This window comes from Schistocerca gregaria, chromosome 4 (assembly GCF_023897955.1).
Source record: "Schistocerca gregaria isolate iqSchGreg1 chromosome 4, iqSchGreg1.2, whole genome shotgun sequence".
In the NCBI taxonomy this organism is placed as follows: domain Eukaryota; kingdom Metazoa; phylum Arthropoda; class Insecta; order Orthoptera; family Acrididae; genus Schistocerca; species Schistocerca gregaria.
Genome location: NC_064923.1, coordinates 360,052,907 through 360,071,368, shown reverse-complemented (window position 1 = coordinate 360,071,368; position 18,462 = coordinate 360,052,907). Strand labels below are relative to the sequence as shown.

The 18,462-nt window shown below is 45.6% G+C and overlaps 1 protein-coding gene across 3 annotated transcripts in view; it reads left to right on the top strand.

The window, feature by feature from the left end:
• LOC126365928 (nocturnin) overlaps positions 1–18,462 on the top strand; it is a 392,287-nt gene that overhangs the window by 182,753 nt on the left and 191,072 nt on the right. The window contains exon 3 of one of the 3 annotated variants that reach the window (XM_050008687.1): positions 16,892–17,237. The exons of the other annotated variants lie outside the window; for them this stretch is intronic. Coding sequence (XP_049864644.1) covers positions 17,050–17,237 — 188 coding nt within the window. The 5' untranslated portion in view covers positions 16,892–17,049. The remainder of the gene's footprint in view (positions 1–16,891; positions 17,238–18,462) is intronic. 3 annotated transcript variants of the gene reach the window in all.

Below are 18,462 nucleotides of genomic sequence, written 5' to 3'. Positions count from 1 at the left end.
CAACCGGAACAGAAGAGAATAGAAGCATTTGAGATGTGGTGCTGTAGACGAATGTTGAAAATTAGGTGGACTGATAAGATAAGGAATGAGGAGTTTCTACGCAGAATCGGAGAGGAAAGGAATATGTGGAAAACACTGATAAGTAGAAGGGACAGGATGATAGGACATCTGCTAAGACATGAGGGAATGACTTCCATGGTACTAGAGGGAGCTGTAGAGGGCCAAAACTGTAGAGTAAGACAGAGATTGGAATACGTCAAGAAAATAATTGAGGTCGTAGGTTGCACGTGCTACTCTGAGATGAAGAGGTTAGCACAGGAAAGGAATTCGTGGCGGGCCGCATCAAACCAGTCAGTAGACTGTGTTGAAACCGTTCTTGACTCTAGAAGGTGCACACCGAATATCGGTTGATCATCTGTGTGCATGTCCACTATGGACAAATGTTAGTTAGTTTTTTTGCTGAAGAAGGTTGGGTTATCCCGGCTGAAACCTAGGTAAATCTAGGTAAAATTTTGCAACTGGGGCTGATGGTTTTTAAAATTAAAAATTAACAATTATTTGTGTACATTTTTCTGAAATGGACTGGCCTGCCCACAGTCCCAACCTGAACCCAGTGGAACACATTTTCGATGAGTTACAACATTTACTCGCTCTACACCAAAGCGTCCAGCATCACAGCCTTCTCTGGTTCCAGCTCTTTAAGCAGAACAGGCTGCCGTTCCTCTACAGACATCCGGACGCCCCATTTTCCCTAGCGCAGTTCAAGGCATCTTAGAGGCTAAGGCTACACACACACATCCCATGTTGGTGTCCACTGATAGGTGTCCGGATACCAGTGGCCAGATAGCGTACTTCAGGGGCACTGTGTATCAAGTTGTTTTAGAGTCAGCCAGAGATGGCGCTGCCAGATTGGTTTGTCGGTGACACAAGTTCATTCTCTAGATGAGGAGACAGTGTTATATCAGAAGCTCTACTGTCTCTCTGGGGAGAAGCGCCCGCCGTAAAGTGCAGCTCCGGCGCGACTTTGACATTCGCGCGACCTCGCCATTCAGGGATCCACCTTGAGGAGACAAGGTCGCCGCCGGCCGTAGTCGCCAGGGGAAAGGCTGCGTGGCCGGACCGACACGTGACCCTGTCCGATTACCGTAGCAGTTCCATTACACCGAGCTGACTCTGCGCTATTTCTCTCTCTCTCCATCTCTCTCTCTCTCTCTCTCTCTCTCTCTCTCTCTCTCTCTCTCTCTCTCTCTCTCTCTCCCTCACTTTCTTTCTCTCTCTCCTTCTCTCTCTCTCTCTCTCTCTCTCTCTCTCCCCCTCTCTCTCTTTCTCTCTCTCCCTCTCTCTGTCTCCGGTGGCTACGTGACGACTGCTTGTAGTTGGGATGGTCAAAGTATGGAAGCGCCTTTGTACCAGGGTAGTTAAAAATGAACGATTCTCTCAAGGACTGAAAATGGTTTCTGGAAAAATCATTCATGTATAGTAGAGCTTCCTTTATTCATACAAAACATTTTGGAAAGTTGCAAGTAGATAGGTATATTTCGACTTTCGAGATCGTCGAACGGCGTTCGATACTGAAGCACTTGATCAACTACTAACCACGGTTACGTCATATGTAATACACTTTTAGCCATTACAATTACTACGCCAAGAAGAAATCCAGATGATAAATGGATATTCTTTGGACAATTACATTGTACTGGAACTGACATGTGATTACATTTTTACGCAGTTTGGGTGCATAGATCCTGAGAAATCAGTACCCAGACCAACCAACTCTGGCCGTGTACAGGTACAGCTGCCCATGCAGCTTCAACACGATACCACAGTTCATCAAGAGTAGTGACTGGCGTATTGTGACGAGCCAGTTGCTCGGCCACCATTGACCAGACATTTTCAGTTGGTGAGAGATCTGGAGAATGGGCTGGCCAAGGCAGCAGTCGAACATTTTCTCTATCCAGAAAGGCCCGTACAGGACCTGCAACATGCGGTCGTGCATTATCCTGCTGAAATGTAGTGTTTTTACAGGGATCGAATGAAGGATACAGCCACGGGTTGTAACACATCTGCAATGTAACGTCCACTGTTCAAAGTGCCGACAATGCGAACACGTGGTGACCGAGACGTGTAACCAATGACACCCCATACCATCACGCCGGATGATACGCCAGTATGGCGATGACGAATACAATCTTCCAATGTGCGTTCACCGTGATGTCGCCAAACGCGGATACGACCATCATGATGTTGTAAATAGAACCTGGATGCATCCGAAAAAATGACGTTTTGCCATTCTTGCACCCAGGTTCGTCGTTGAGTACACCATCCCAGGCGCTCCTGTCTGTGATGCAACGTCAAGGGTAACTGCAGCCATGGTCTCCGAGCTGATAGTCCATGCTGCTGCAAACGTCGTTGAACTGTTCGCGCAGATGGTTGTTGTCCTGCAAACGTCCCCATCTGTTGAATCAGGGATCGAGACGTGGCTGCACGATCCGTTACAGCCATGCGGATAAGATGCCTGTCATCTCGACTGCTGGTGATACGAGGCCGTTGGGATCCAGCGCTACCTTCCGTATTAACCTCCTGAACCCACCGATTCCATATTCTGCTAACAGTCATTGAATCTCGACCAACGCGAGCAGCAATGTCGCGATACGATAAACCGCAATCGCGATAGGCTACAATCCGATCTTTATCAAAGTCGGAAACGTGATGGTAAGCATTTCGTCTCCTTACACGAGGCATCACAATAACGTTTCACCAGGAAGCGCCAGTCAACTGCTGTTTGTGTATGAGAAATCGGTTGGAAACTTTCCTCATGTGAGCACATTTTAGGTGTCACCACCGGCGCCAACGTTGTTTGAATGCTCTGAAAAGTTAATCATTTGCATATCACAACACCTTCTTCGTGTCGGTTAAATTTCGCGTCTGTAGCACGTCATCTTCGTGGTGCAGCAGTTTTAATGGGTAGTAGTGTATGAAAAATATAAGCACTTTTAAGAAATTATTTGTCGGGAAGGGGATCATTCCCGCATGAGCGCTCACCCTCTGCACCTGCTGGTTGAGGATAGCCCATTTACCTAACTTTACGGTGCCAAAGAACGCAGTCCGTTGTACGCCTGAGCAGCGCTGGGTAGATAACCCGCGCTGCACCGGGTGACCTTGCCGGGGACGCGCCATACCGTTATCCCGCATACTGTATGGCTGGGAGGGGGCGGCACGCCAGTGGGCGCTGCCGGAAGGCGCCGGTCGCCGTTTCGTTCGTGTTGTGTTGTGATCAGCAGGTACCCCGCCATTGCCGGTTGCAGAGACCACAGTACAAGAGAAACAAGCAGATGGATGTTACGACAAACGGCGGAATCACCAGAGTACCCTGAATTTCATTTGGGGAGTAGCTGCTATCCGTGTAAATAGACGTTTCGATGGTTAGTTATTTGCATAGAACTTCCTGGCAGATTAAAACTTTGTGTCACTCTGGGCCTCGAACCCGGGACGCCACCTTTAATGGTCAGTGCTCTTACCTACTGGGTATCCAGAACGTAAGCAAGAAGTTATGGCGGTCGATGTGAGTCCACCTAGATGATTCATTCATTAAGAGTATTGGACAGACGGTAGAAATGCCACTTGCAGGCTTAGAGTAGCAGATTGACAGTGACCAGCTTTAATCAGAACTTGATTAGTTTTCAGACACATTTATTAAAATAATAACAAGCATAAACCTTATTTAACTTGATTCTGGATGCTATTTACAATTCACAATCTGAAGTTCCTTTGGACTGGGTACGTTAATCTTATTCTCACATATCTCTGATACTTGACAAAGTATCTATACATTTCTCTTCATGGCTATGCACAGGAATATGATAATCTTATTAGGCGCAGACTGAAACTTAACTAGAGACTAATGCAGACTGGTACAGACTGGTGCAGACAAAGGCATACTGACTAAACGGAGGTCTGTACACTCGTTATAATACCTCGCGCATTCAGGTATCACTGCGCGAGTGTGATCCGCGAGGAAAAAAGGTTCTACATTAGCAGCGATCTCATTGGCTGCGTTGCATATTAATACGCGGATCGGCGGAAGCAGAATTTGGTCCGTCTCTAAGACAGCGCCATCTCGTAGTGCGGGGACGGACGAGCGCTGTGCCTGTGCTGTTGTGCTTAGCGGGGCGCGCTCTGGTGGGAAAGTTGTGTACGCGCTGACTACGCGGAACTATGTACACAACAGCCCCCAAAAGGTAGGTTCCACAATTGGTTCTTGATCCAGCAAACAGGTTTAATCTACCAGGAAATTTCAAAATCGCACAACTCAGTTAAAGAGTGACAAAATATGTCTAGTTACCTGCGTGCTTGATCTCTTGCTATGGTGTATAACGAGTCACTCAGTTTACAATTATTACACGTTTTCTCGGTAACAAATTAGCAACATGCAGACCAGAATGATATCTTCACTTTTCAGCGTAGTGTGGCAGGTCAAAACTGTCTGCCAGTCCGTGATTCCAATTCGGGACCTTTGCCTTTCGCGGGCAATTGCACTATCAACTCAGTTACGCAAGCACGACTCACGACCCGCCTTCACAGCCTTATTTCCGGCAGTACCTCGCATTCTGCCTTCCAAGCTTAACATGATGACTATTTATATGACTGACATTGACATCAATAATAAGCTACCTTTTTTATATACGACAATTTACAGTTACTTCTATGTCCGTTCTCCCTATCCCCCCCCCCTCCCTCTCTCTCTCTCTCTCTCTCTCTCTCTCTCTCTCTCTCTCTCTCTCTCTCTCTCTCTCTCTCTATCTCTCTCTCTCTCTCTCTCTCCACCTCCCTCTCAACAAACACACACATATACACACACAAATATGTGATGTAAAATCAATCATTTATGACATTCAAATTATAAAAAACTATCAGGTACTAGGCGAAGGTTAGTACAGTGCTGTTTTTAAGCTTGTGCTCCTCATCACGCACAGTTTACATATACGCTCTGTAGCGATGTTAAAATGTCGCCTATCTTCTAGAAGAAACAATGTACAATCTACATCTACGTGATAACTCTGCTATTCACAATAAAGTGTCTGGCAGAGGGTTCAATGAACCACCTTCGTGCTGTCTCTCTACCGTTCCACTCTCGAACGGCACGCGGGAAAAACGAGCACTTAAATTTTTCCGTGCGAGCCCTGATTTCTCTTATTTTATCGTGATGATCTTTCCTCCGTATGTAGGTGGGTGCCAACAGAATGTTTTCGCAATCGGAGAAGAAAACTGGTGATTGAAATTTCATGAGAAGATCCCGTCGCAACGAAAAACTCCTTTGTTTTAATGATTGTCACTCCAATTCACGTGTCATGTCTATGACACTATCTCCCCTATTTCGCGAAAATACAAAACGAGCTGCCCTTCTTTGTACTTTTTCGATGTCATCCGTCAGTCCCACCTGATGCAGATCCCACACCGCACAGCAGTACTCCAGAATAGAGCGGACAAGCGCAGTGTAAGCAGCCTCTTTGGTAGGCCTGTTGCACCTTCTAAGTGTTCTGCCAATGAATCGCAGTCTTTGCTTTGCTCTACCCACAATATTATCTATGTGATCGTTCCAATTTAGGTTATTTGTATTATAATCCCTGAGTATTTAGTTGAATTTGCAGCTCTCAGATCTGTGTGACTTATAGTGTAATCGAAGTTTAGCTGATTTCTTTTAGTACTCATGTGAATAACGTCGCACTTTTCTTTATTCAACGAGGATACTACTATCGACCAGCAGGAAACTCAGCTTTTTTAAGCCCTCGATACTTCACGCTTCAGCAGTTCTTCCACGTATCGGACGTTCTGGAACCACACCAACGTATTTATGTTTTAAAGTGCTCTTAAGGCTTTTCCATTATTGCATACTCGCATCTGTACCTAATTACTAGGGGAATGCTTCGCCCCACACACCTCCTGTTGCTCAACGCTGATTATGAGTGTTACATGCTAGTTTCTGATAGCTCCATATACTGTTAAAATCCAACGAAGCTTACAGCCCACACTACTCGTAAGTTCTACGCTGGTATTTGTGACATTGCGGAAAGAGGTTTACCTGAATCAGCATACTCGCAATAGTTTAACCCAATGTTGTTGAATGAAGACCTGAAATTGCACAGTTTTGAGGACAAAATGACTATCCATCTGGATCCAAAGATTTCACTTGATCAAACGCTCAGAGATATTTTCTTCCTTTCTTTTTTTTTATTTATTGGCTTCCGTCTCATAGTCCCAACAGCTGTTAGCTCAAAGTTACTACCCATAATGTCGTTACAGCCGTTTCACTGTATCCACAACGGACAAAAAATTAACCGTTTCCAGAAAACATAACCCTAAAACAGTGTATCCCCGCCTCTAGTCTTCATAATGGGCTTAATGCGGCAAGGAAGAGAGTTCACAATCATCATCAGGTAAGTCACATCCAGCTGAAGCCACTCTCTGAAGGCTAGATCTCATAGAGCTTACAAACAGCGTCGGTGAGGATTACTGCGTTTCATCCACTGTTCCAAATACTTCCAGACATTTTCTTTGGGATTACGGTCCGGTTATTTAGCGGTTCAGTATGATTTGGTGTCTGAGAATCTGTAAAACCAGGAATGTATGCATGCAGATCTGTTGTCAACGAAGACGGGAGTTTCCGTAGCATAATCATGAAGATATAGAAGAAAGTGTATCACTTGCTGAGAATGCTGAAATAAACACCTTGCCCCGAATTCACGGTCTCCCGAATGAGCTGCACCGAGTGTGGTGCCAAAAAACATCGCAGAACTAACCACGGCTCAGATTGCTCAGATGCATTCGTCGTCTTGTATCATTTGAAAAAAGAAGCGAAATCGCGACGCTTCTGACAAAACTGTACACCCGCAGTCAGCTACTGCCCAGTTTCTGTGTTGTTTCACCCGCTCCAGACGTGCAGCTTTACGTACCGCTGTTACCCACGACGTTTGGAGAGGTACGTCCCTTGAAACGTTCACTGCACGCAGTAACCTTCGCACTCTTCGCTCGGAAAGTAGTTGAGACGGATCTGCATTCACTAACAGCAGCAATTCTTTTCTGGTTTGAAGTGCATCGTGCCCGTGGCTTCTTGGGGTCTTCGTTGTGCTGTTAGCAAAGGCACTCGCGTCGACCGTCTTCTGCCATAGTCCACAAACGCCAAATTTCGCCTCACTGTCCTAGCGGATACATACGTCGTATGTCTCTCGTTGATTTCTGCCAACTCTACGCAAACGCCGCTGCTCTCGGCGGTTAAGTGAAGGGCATCGAATACTGCGTTGTGCGTGGTGATAGCTAATGCCTGAAGTTTGATACTCGCGGCACATGCTTGACACTGCGGATCTCAGAATAATGAATTCCTTTAGGATTTCAGAAATGGACTGTCCCATGTGTCGAACTGTAAGTACGAGTCAGCACGAGTCAGCGTTCAAAGTCTGGTAATTCCCGTCGTGCGGCTATAATGGCGTCGGACAGTTTTCACACATGAATCACTTGACAACAAGCAGAAATGACAGCTCTGCCAATGCACTGCCCTTTTATAGCTTGTGCACACGATATTACTCCAATCTGTTTCTGTACAGGGTGATCAAAAAGTCGGTATAAATTTGAAAACTTAATAAACCACGGAATAATGTAGATAGAGAGGTAAGAATTGACACACATGCTTGTAATGTCATGGGGTTTTATTAGAACCAAAAAAAGTTCAGAAAATGTCCGACAGATGGCGCTGGACAGCAAAACGTCAGTGACTGCGCATGACAATCGTGTATAAAAGGAGCTGTAATGAGAGAGAATCAGATGCGCCAGCAGTCGCAGCATGTTGACGTTACCTGAAAAGGCGCTTTTAGTGAAGCTGTATTATGAGAATGGGGAATGTGCTAGTTCAGCATTACGATCCTATCGCAATAGGAAGGGGATTCTAACGGGTAAAGATCCGTTGACAAATGCAGCTGTGGCGAGAATGATTTCGAAGTCACGGGTTGCTTGGACGATAGACCCAGTAGTGGCAGACCGAGCATAAGGCGTAATGCTGTTGAAACAGTTCCGGAAGAAATGGAGACTGTAGCGGGTTCGTCTATGCACGGGGAAGTCAGCACTCGTGCAGTCGCACGTCGCACCAGCATTCCATACGCTACTGTTTGGTTGGCACTTAGGGGTGCCCTCCGCTGCTATCCGTATAAAATCCATCGGCATCATGAACTGTTACCTGGCGATTTAGTGAAGCGGAAGGCATTTTCGGTGTGGGCGTTTCAAAAGATGGCGGAAGATGAAGATCGGTCGGGTAACGTGTTGTGGACCGACGAAGCTCATTTCACGCTCCGAGGGTCTGTCAACGCCCACAACTGCAGAATTTGGGCAACCGAAAATTCTAGAACTGTCGTGCAAAACTCCATTGCACGACGACAAAGTCACGGTATGGGTTGTATTTACCACATTTGCCGTTATCGGGCCTTTCTTCTTCGAAGAAATGCGTGATTCTGGTTTTGTAACTGCTACCGTGGCGGGTGAGAGGTACGCCCATATGTTACAGAATCGCATCATCCCCAGCCTGGCTGATAAACACGTGGTGGAACGTACGATGTTTATGCAGGATGGCGCTCCACGCCATATTGCTAGACGCGTGAAAGATCTCTTGCGCGCGTCGTTTGGTGATGATCGTGTGCTCAGCCGCCACTTTCGTCATGCCTGGCCTACCTGGTCCCCAGACCTCAGTCTGTGCGATTATTGCCTTTGGGGTTACCTGAAGTCGCAAGTGTATCGTGATCGACCGACATCTCTGGGGATCCTAAAAGACAACATCCGACGCCAATCTACATCTACATCTACATCTATATCCGTACTCCGCAAGCCACCTGACGGTGTGTGGCGGAGGGTACCCTGAGTACCTCTATCGGTTCTCCCTTCTATTCCAGTCTCGTATTGTACGTGGAAAGAAGGATTGTCGGTATGCTTCTGTGTGGGCTCTAATCTCTCTGATTTTATCCTCATGGTCTCTTCGCGAGATATACGTAGGAGGGAGCAATATACTGCTTGACTCTTCGGTGAAGGTATGTTCTCGAAACTTTAACAAAAGCCCGTACCGAGCTACTGAGCGTCTCTCCTGCAGAGTCTTCCACTGGAGTTTATCTATCATCTCCGTAACGCTTTCGCAATTACTAAATGATCCTGTAACGAAGCGCGCTGCTCTCCGTTGGATCTTCTCTATCTCTTCTATCAACCCTACCTGGTGCGGATCCCACACTGCTGAGCAGTATTCAAGCATTGGGCGAACAAGTGTACTGTAACCTACTTCCTTTGTTGTCGGATTGCATTTCCTTAGGATTCTTCCAATGAATCTCAGTCTGGCATCTGCTTTACCGACGATCAACTTTATATGATCATTCCATTTTAAATCACTCCTAATGCGTACTCCCAGATAATTTATGGAATTAACTGCTTCCAGTTGCTGACCTGCTATTTTGTAGCTAAATGATAAGGGACCTATCTTTCTATGTATTCGGATCACATTACACTTCGCAACATTGAGATTCAATTGCCATTCCGTGCACCATGCGTCAATTCGCTGCAGATCCTCCTGCATTTCAGTACAATTTTCCATTGTTGCAACCTCTCGATACACCACAGCATCATCTGCAAAAAGCCTCAGTGAACTTCCGATGTCATCCACCAGGTCATTTATGTATATTGTGAACAGCAACGGTCCTATGACACTCCCCTGCGGCACACCTGAAATCACTCTTACTTCGGAAGACTTCTCTCCATTGAGAATGACGTGCTGCGTTCTGTTATCTAGGAACTCCTCAATCCAATCACACAATTGATCTGATAGTCCGTATGCTCTTACTTTGTTCATTAAACGACTGTGGGGAACTGTGTCAAACGCCTTGCGGAAGTCAAGAAACACGGCATCCACTTGTGAACCCGTGTCTAAGGCCCTCTGAGTCTCGTGGACGAATAGCGCGAGCTGGGTTTCACACGATCGTCTTTTTCGAAACCCATGCTGATTCCTACAGAGTAGATTTCTAGTCTCCAGAAAAGACATTATACTCGAACATAATACGTGTTCCAAAATTCTACAACTGATCGACGTTAGAGATATAGGTCTATAGTTCTGCACATCTGTTCGGCGTCCCTTCTTGAGAACGGGAATGACCTGTGCCCTTTTCCAATCCTTTGGAACGCTTCGCTCTTCTAGAGACCTACGGCACACCGCTGCAAGAAGGGGGGCAAGTTCCTTCGCGTACTCTGTGTAAAATCGAACTGGTATCCCATCAGGACCAGCGGCCTTTCCTCTTTTGAGCGATTTTAATTGTTTCTCTATCCCTCTGTCGTCTACTTCGATATCTACCATTTTGTCAACTGTGCGACAATCTAGAGAAGGAAGCACAGTGCAGTCTTCCTCTGTGAAACAGCTTTGGAAGAAGACATTTAGTAATTCGGCCTTTAGTCTGTCATCCTCTGTTTCAGTACCATTTTGGTCACAGAGTGTCTGGACATTTTGTTTTGATCCACCTACCGCTTTGACATAGGACCAAAATTTCTTAGGATTTTCTGCCAAGTCAGTACATAGAACTTTACTTTCGAATTCATTGAAAGCCTCTCGCATAGCCCTCCTCACACTACATTTCGCTTCGCGTAATTTTTGTTTGTCTGCAAGGCTTTGGCTATGTTTATGTTTGCTGTGAAGTTCCCTTTGCTTCCGCAGCAGTTTTCTAACTCGGTTGTTGTACCACGGTGGCTCTTTTCCATCTCTTACGATCTTGCTTGGCACATACTCATCTAACGCATATTGTACCATGGTTTTGAACTTTGTCCACTGATCCTCAACACTATCTGCACTTGAGACAAAACTTTTGTGTTGAGCCGTCAGGTATTCTGTAATCTGCTTTTTGTCACTTTTGCTAAACAGAAAAATCTTCCTACCTTTTTTAATATTTCTATTTACGGCTGAAATCATCGACGCAGTAACCGCTTTATGATCGCTGATTCCCTGTTCTGCATTAACTGATTCAAATAGTTCGGGTCTGTTTGTCACCAGAAGGTCTAATATATTATCGCCACGAGTCGGTTTTCTGTTTAACTGCTCAAGGTAGTTTTCAGATAAAGCACTTAAAAATATTTCACTGGATTCTTTGTCCCTGCCACCCGTTATGAACGTTTGAGTCTCCCAGTCTATATCCGGCAAATTAAAATCTCCACCCAGAACTATAACATGGTGGGGAAATCTACTCGAAATATTCTCCAAATTATTCTTCAGGTGCTGAGCCACAACAGCTGCTGAGCCCGGGGGCCTATAGAGACATCCAATTACCATGTCTGAGCCTGCTTTAACCGTGACCTTCACCCAAATCATTTCACAATTCGAATCTCCCTCAATTTCCTTCGATACTATTGCACTTCTTATCGCTATAAACACGCCTCCCCCTTCACTGTCCAGCCTATCTCTGCGGTATACATTCCAATCAGAGTTTAGGATTTCATTACTGTTTACGTCTGGTTTCAGCCAACTTTCTGTTCCTAGTACTATATGGGCGTTGTGACCGTTTATTAATGAGAGCAGTTCTGGGACCTTTCTATAGACGCTCCTGCAGTTTACTATTAGCACATTAATATTGTTATTCCTTGTTGCATTTTGCCTACTCCTGCCTTGCCGCGTCTCAGGAGGCGTCTTGTCGGGCCTAGGGAGGGAATTCTCTAACCTAAAAAAACCCCATGTGCACTCCACACGTACTCCGCTACCCTCGTAGCCGCTTCCGGCGTGTAGTGCACGCCTGACCTATTCAGGGGGACCCTACATTTCTCCACCCGATAGCGGAGGTCGAGAAATTTGCACCCCAGCTCTCCGCAGAATCGTCTGAGCCTCTGGTTTAAGCCTTCCACTCGGCTCCAAACCAGAGGACCGCGATCGGTTCTCGGAACGATACTACAAATAGTTAGCTCTGATTCCACACCGCGAGCGAGGCTTTCCACCTTCACCAACTCCGCCAACCGCCTGTACGAACTGAGGATTACCTCTGAACCCAGACGGCAAGAGTCATTGGTGCCGACATGAGCAACAATTTGCAGTCGGGTGCACCCAGTGCTCTCTATCGCCGCCGGTAGCGCCTCCTCCACATCTCGGATGAGACCCCCCGGCAAGCAGACAGAGTGAACACTGGCCTTCTTCCCCGACCTTCCCGCTATTTCCCTAAGGGGCTCCATCACCCGCCTAACGTTGGAGCTCCCAATAACTAATAAACCCCTCCCCCCGTGTGCCTGCTCGGACCTTGCTGAAGGAGCAGCCACATGTCCACTCACAGGCAGAGCGGGCGATGCCACACGGCCAGCCTCCACATTGACCCTCCGCCTCGTGCGCCGCGAACGCCGCTGAACCCGCCACTCCCCTTGGGGAGAGGGTGGCCCAAACGCGCCCGGTACCCGCGAAGATGTCTCGACAGCAGGGACAGTGGGTGAAGAATGTAACACCTGGGGTGTACCTTGCGACGCACCAGACTCCCTACTGCCGCTACACTCCGAGGCAGCAGCCTGAAGACGGCTGACCGTGGACATCAACACGCTCAGCTGTTCGCGAAGAGTGGCCAGCTCCTCCTGCGTCCGTACACAGCAGCCACACATCCTAGCCATCCTAAGAAATCAATTTACTATAGAGTGTTAATCAGTTTTTAACTAGACTGCTAATTCACTAAAGGCGGTTGATTATTGACTAAACTGTGATTGCTAACCACTTCTTGTAGAAACAAGGAAAATAGCACTACCTGTCTCTGGACGGTATTGAAAACAAACACTAGCACTACTAGCACTATGGCTGACTAAAGGGACTCTCTGACTGTATTCAAAACAAACACGAGATCTATGGAACACTTAATAGCACTCTACTATTAAAGCTTCCTAAAAGCAAAAACACGCAGAAGAAGAAGTGACAAGTAAGAAAAATACAGATAATACTTAAATTAAGGTAGCTCGCTGCACAGAAGACGTGAAGCAGACGGCGGTTAGGGCGACACTGACACTACTGGCACTATGGCTGACTAAAGGGACTCTCTGACTGTATTCAAAACAAACACGAGATCTATGGAACACTTAATAGCACTCGACTATTAAAGCTTCCTAAAAGCAAAAACACGCAGAAGAAGAAGTGACAAGTAAGAAAAATACAGATAATACTTAAATTAATGCTTCACCATAACTCCGGACATACTTTACAGTGCTGTTCACAGCATTATTCCTCGACTACAGCTATTGCTGAGGAATGATGGTGGACATATTGAGCATTACCTGTAAAGAACATCATCTTTGCTTTGTCTTACTTTGTTATGCTAATTATTGCTGTTATGATCAGACGAAGCGCCATCTGTCGGACATTTTTTTGAAGCTTTTATTTTATTTTTTTATTTTTTTTTGGTTCTAATAAAACCCCACGTCATTCCAAGCGTGTGTGTCAATTTGTACCTCTCTATCTACATTATTCCGTGATTTATTCAGTTTTCAGATTTATACTGACTTTTTGATCACCCGGTAAATATTGCTATCCCATTACTTTACAGTGAACTGACATCCTCACAGTAGCTGCCTGTAAGGGATTGTGGAGGTACACAGAAATCTGTTAAGGTGCAGTGACCAGTGTACGTGGCGGTGCTGTTGCCCTGAGATAGACGCGTCAGCCAGGGGCGGCGTCGGCGCCACGGCAGATGCGACGCCGTGATAGCGGCTGCCGGCCCTGTGTGGAGGAAGGGGGGGGGGGGGGGGGGGCGGTGTGAGGCGAGTGCCCTCTCGGCCGGCAATCGGCAGTCGCGTCAGGTGCGGCGGGCGGCGGCTGCTGCTGCGGCTACGGACCGGCAGGGGCGGCTTGCCAGCCGCACAGCACAGCACGTCTGCGGAAGGGAGGGGGACAGAAGGCCGTCCAAGGCCGGCGCGGCGCCCGTCGTGGCAGCGCGCACTGGTCAAGCTTACTAACAATGCTCGCGTAGGTGCAATAACGTTATCTTGGAACTCGTCCATTTGGTCCGTGTTTGCATAGAAAAACAGTAATATCAGAAACTGAGTTCACCTTGATGCAAAACACCCTGTCATTCGTTTATTTCTTTATTATCCCTAACTAGTTTCGGCGACAAATGTCACCATCATCTGTGGGGTTTATTAATATAAAACACGCAGAAAATGGCGTGGTTGTACAAATACAGCAAAACATTGTTACATTTTTACGATTCGTCTTTTGAAATATAGTTTTGTATTGATGATGCAAAACACCCTGTTATTCGTTTATTTCTTTACTATCCCAAACTAGTTTCGGCGACAAATATCACCATCATCAGTGGGGTTTATTAATCTAAATCATGCAGAAAATGGCAAGGTTGTACAAACACAGTAAAACATTGTTACATTTTTACCAATTCGTCTTTTGAAATATAGTTTTCTATTGGTGATGCAAAGCACCTTGTTATTCGTTTATTTCTTTATTCTCCCAAACTAGTTTCGGCGACAAATATCACCATCATCAGTGGCGTTTATTAATCTAAAATATGTAGAAAATGACATGGTTGTACAAACACTGTAAAACATTGTTACATTTTTACGATTCGTCTTTTGAAATATAGTTTTCTATTGATACTCTCATACTACCTTATTTGTTGTATGTTACAGCATGTTTTAAGCAATTGTTGGCGCTTTTTGCGACTTTTTTCTGTCGCCGTCTTCTTACTAAGCCAACATCATGCCATTTACAACCATATTAGAGGCTATTAGTAAATTAATACTAAAAGGTGAACTTCGTATGTCAGCAGGATATACTTGGGGTTGTGCTAGTGTTGTGGAAACCAATTATTTGGTGTTTACTGAGCTGTTCCTTAGCAATACGTGTACTCACGTTAGTTGGATGGTATGTGATTCCATTGAATATGAAATAAAACGGTGGAACAACTGCGCAATGGTTTTGCTACGCACGGACTGTTTGCCTGCATAAATGAACGTGGTGTGCTGCAGCAACAGTGACCATGGCGCGGCGCGAGCGCTGTTGAAATGCCAGCAAATGTGCGTGGCATTTTCCTGAATCCTTATGAAAACACCAGTAACTATTTCACGTTGATGTCACGATTAAATTTAATAAGCCTTCACGCTAAGGCTTGTCTCCCATGTCATATGACTCGTTTGGTCCCTAACAGGATCCACCTAGAAGACACTTCTCGTTCGACTGCGAAAACAGTTGCTCTTCTTCGACGTTTGGCTGGTGAGAATCTCCTGCAACTGCTCCTCCGATGTTGCCAAACAATTTATCTTGTAGACACGCTCTGTCTTCACGGAAGACAGAAGAATTTGGCTCTGTTAAGCTTCCTGGCAACGTTAAGCGCGAGGCCTGTGACTGACTTTATTTTTGTCTTCTCTACCTGGTTGTAACTTAACAGCCTGGCTCCCACTTCCTGTCTAAAGGAGTGGCCATTGTGCAAAATCCCCTCGACGCGGAACCAAGGGCCACGTGTTGCCAAATATGCTCCATGGTGTTACCTCCCTCGCCTACTTCATAGTTTCGAAACGGCAGCTATAAATACTGTATATTACCGAACGTACGACTGTTTTGAAACGAGTGACAATGTTTATATCAATACAAGGTGCTGGGCGAAGTAACATTTTAAACAAACTGATATTCTTACAGTGCTCATGGTATTAAACAAGATAACATCTGACATTTCACACTTATCTGCCCTACAGCACCAACCGTTGCCAGTCTACCTCATATCAGGGCTCTCTCCCTCCACCTTGTCTAAACCTCTTTCAATTCATATCATGACCCGACCAATTCTTAAATCAATTCAATCCTACAGTCTCCTCCTCCCCTCCCTTCTCCTCCGGACGCCATTTACCGTCATCTACTATTAAGCCGTTTCTGTATGTATATACTCTATGACGTTTATGAATCTTTAACCTTCTCTCATCCATCTAACCTTTCCGAGTGCAGATAAGTTAGCTGTCAATGAATACGTTTTTCCTCAAATGACATCCCGTTTATACAAAATCTTCCTTGCATTTTCACATTACTTTTTAAATTTAAAAACAATAAAACGTGTAGCAGTTCTATTCTTCGGGTAGGCATCACCAAAAAACTTTATCTTTCAAATAATTCTAAATTTTTCTCTTTTATACATGTATTTATCAAGTTATCAACTAAAACTATTAGGTTGATGAACAAAAAGTCAAACTAAGCGAGGGGTATGACACAATAATAAAAGAAATTCAGTGAATCTCAGTTATTTTCTGGGTCTACCGGTCGCTGAAGGTGTGATTCAATAATCACCCATGTTACGAAACCGGTAGAATTAAATAATCGTTTCAAGAATTTAAGGAGCTTTCCAGGAAACGGCGGTAGGCAAAAGTGCAGATATTTCGATACTTAGTTATAAACGAAATGTTTTCTCTAGCAACGTACTGGCGCTAGAGTGAATATAAATAGAACACGTACAGATATAACTGCAACTCACTGCAACTCAGTTATGAAATATTTGCTCTTTTGCATAAATTAGTTTTCAATCTTTTTCAGACTGATATTCCGATAGGATATGCAGAAGTTACTTAGCTACTGACGCAATTTTTTTTTCTATCGTAAAGAGAATGAAATATTTGTTCGAATGAAAACGCTGTCCGTCAGTTTTATGAATGAATACGTCTGTGGTGCAAGTGAATCGAAACTTGGAGTACAGTTGCTGATCACTTTATTTCTCGATCGAAAATGCGCACTTCCTGTCGCTAATGGCTGGAATACGACCGAATACAATTCCTCTTCACGTGTTGCCCAAAAACTTTGACACTTGGAGCGGAAACGAACCTCGTGGACGGCTTGAGTGAGTGCTTGGATGAAGATTTACAATTGGTCGGGTGCTGACAGGTAAGGCAGCCACCCGCGCTCGTGTCCAGCGACTTCCAGTGGAGCATGCGCATCAGCTTCGGCTCTCCGCGGTTCGCCGCCCCCTTCTTGTGACCCGCCGCCTCCACTTCCGCCGCCTACGCCTCCAACGCCGCCTCCGCCGCCCCCACCTGCCAGCCATGAGCCTGCTGCTGCAAGCCAGACCCGCCTGCGCGCTGGCTGCCCGCTGGGTGCCGACCGCCGTCGCCGCCCCCGCAGCCGCCGCCCCCACAGCCTCCGTAGCCGCCACCTGCTCCTGCAGTTGCCGCAGAACCGTCACCACCGCCGCCAGCGCCGCCCCCGCACAGGCACCGCTCGCCCTGCCCAGGTGAGCCCGTCGTCACTACGGCAGCATACGAGAATGTCTCCCCCTTGTTCACTGGTGACGTGACGATGCTCATCACTGTCTTGAAATAACTACTGGCGGCCACTGTGCTGTCTACGCTTAATGATCACATTTTTAATTGACATTCGTTTGTTTTGATTAGGTATTACGCAAATGTTTAACATGCAATGAAATGATGATGTCTTGGACGCAACTTAATTTATTGACGCTTTCTGATACACCATCATCAGAGACGGCTGTGAGTAAGAAAAAAGAAATTCCATAAGAAAGAAAATTATTCAGAAAATATGTGAACTCTGGACAGCAGTTCCAACAATATTTAGAATGAACTAGAAAAGCATACAACACAAAAGTGAACAGATAAGGCGAGTGGTCTAAGGCGCTGCCTTCATGGACTGTGCGGCTGGTCCCGGCGGAGGTTCGAGTCCTCCCTCGGGCGTGGGTGTGTGTGTTAGTCCTTAGGATAATTTAGATTAAGTAGTGTGTATGCTTAGCGACTCATGACCTTAGCAGTTAGGTCTCATAAGATTTCACACACATTTGAACATTTTTTGAACAGATAAGGTTCTGAAAATACAGCTTTCATATACGTGGAGCCAAGTGCCAAACTGACTGCAGCTCGAAGATGTAGTGGTAATGAAAACAGTTGCTGTCAATAGATGGCTTTAGTAGCCATACACATAGCAGTTGGATATTGAAGAGCATAATCATAGGATAGGGTACAAAGAACATCGATTGTGTACTATACGAAATTGAAAGTAATGGAGGAACCATGGAGCCCTAAAACTACAGGATGCTGTACAATTCCTCTTACAAACTGCTAGCACTTGTAGGGGGGGATTGAGTAGATAGTATTTTGAATTGAATCCCTTGTGAGGAAACGTACAGCTTCCATGATACAATCATTTCAAAACATATTGACAACGCGACCACTTTTACAAGTAATTTATTATGCATGACCCAGTACATCACTTGTCTTACAATTCCACTCATTAATAACTGAAGTTATAAAAATGAAACCTAATCGGTTTTCACAAACACTGTTATTTACAGTTAAACTTAACCGTTTCTGTCCTTTCAGAAGGATGGTTAGCATTCTTATCCCCTACAACTAAGGTTCGGTATGGCGACTACGAAGTTCGGTGCGCACATTGTACCTGCGAATGATGTCGTGGTACCAACGCATTATCATACCTCGTGTCTCAGC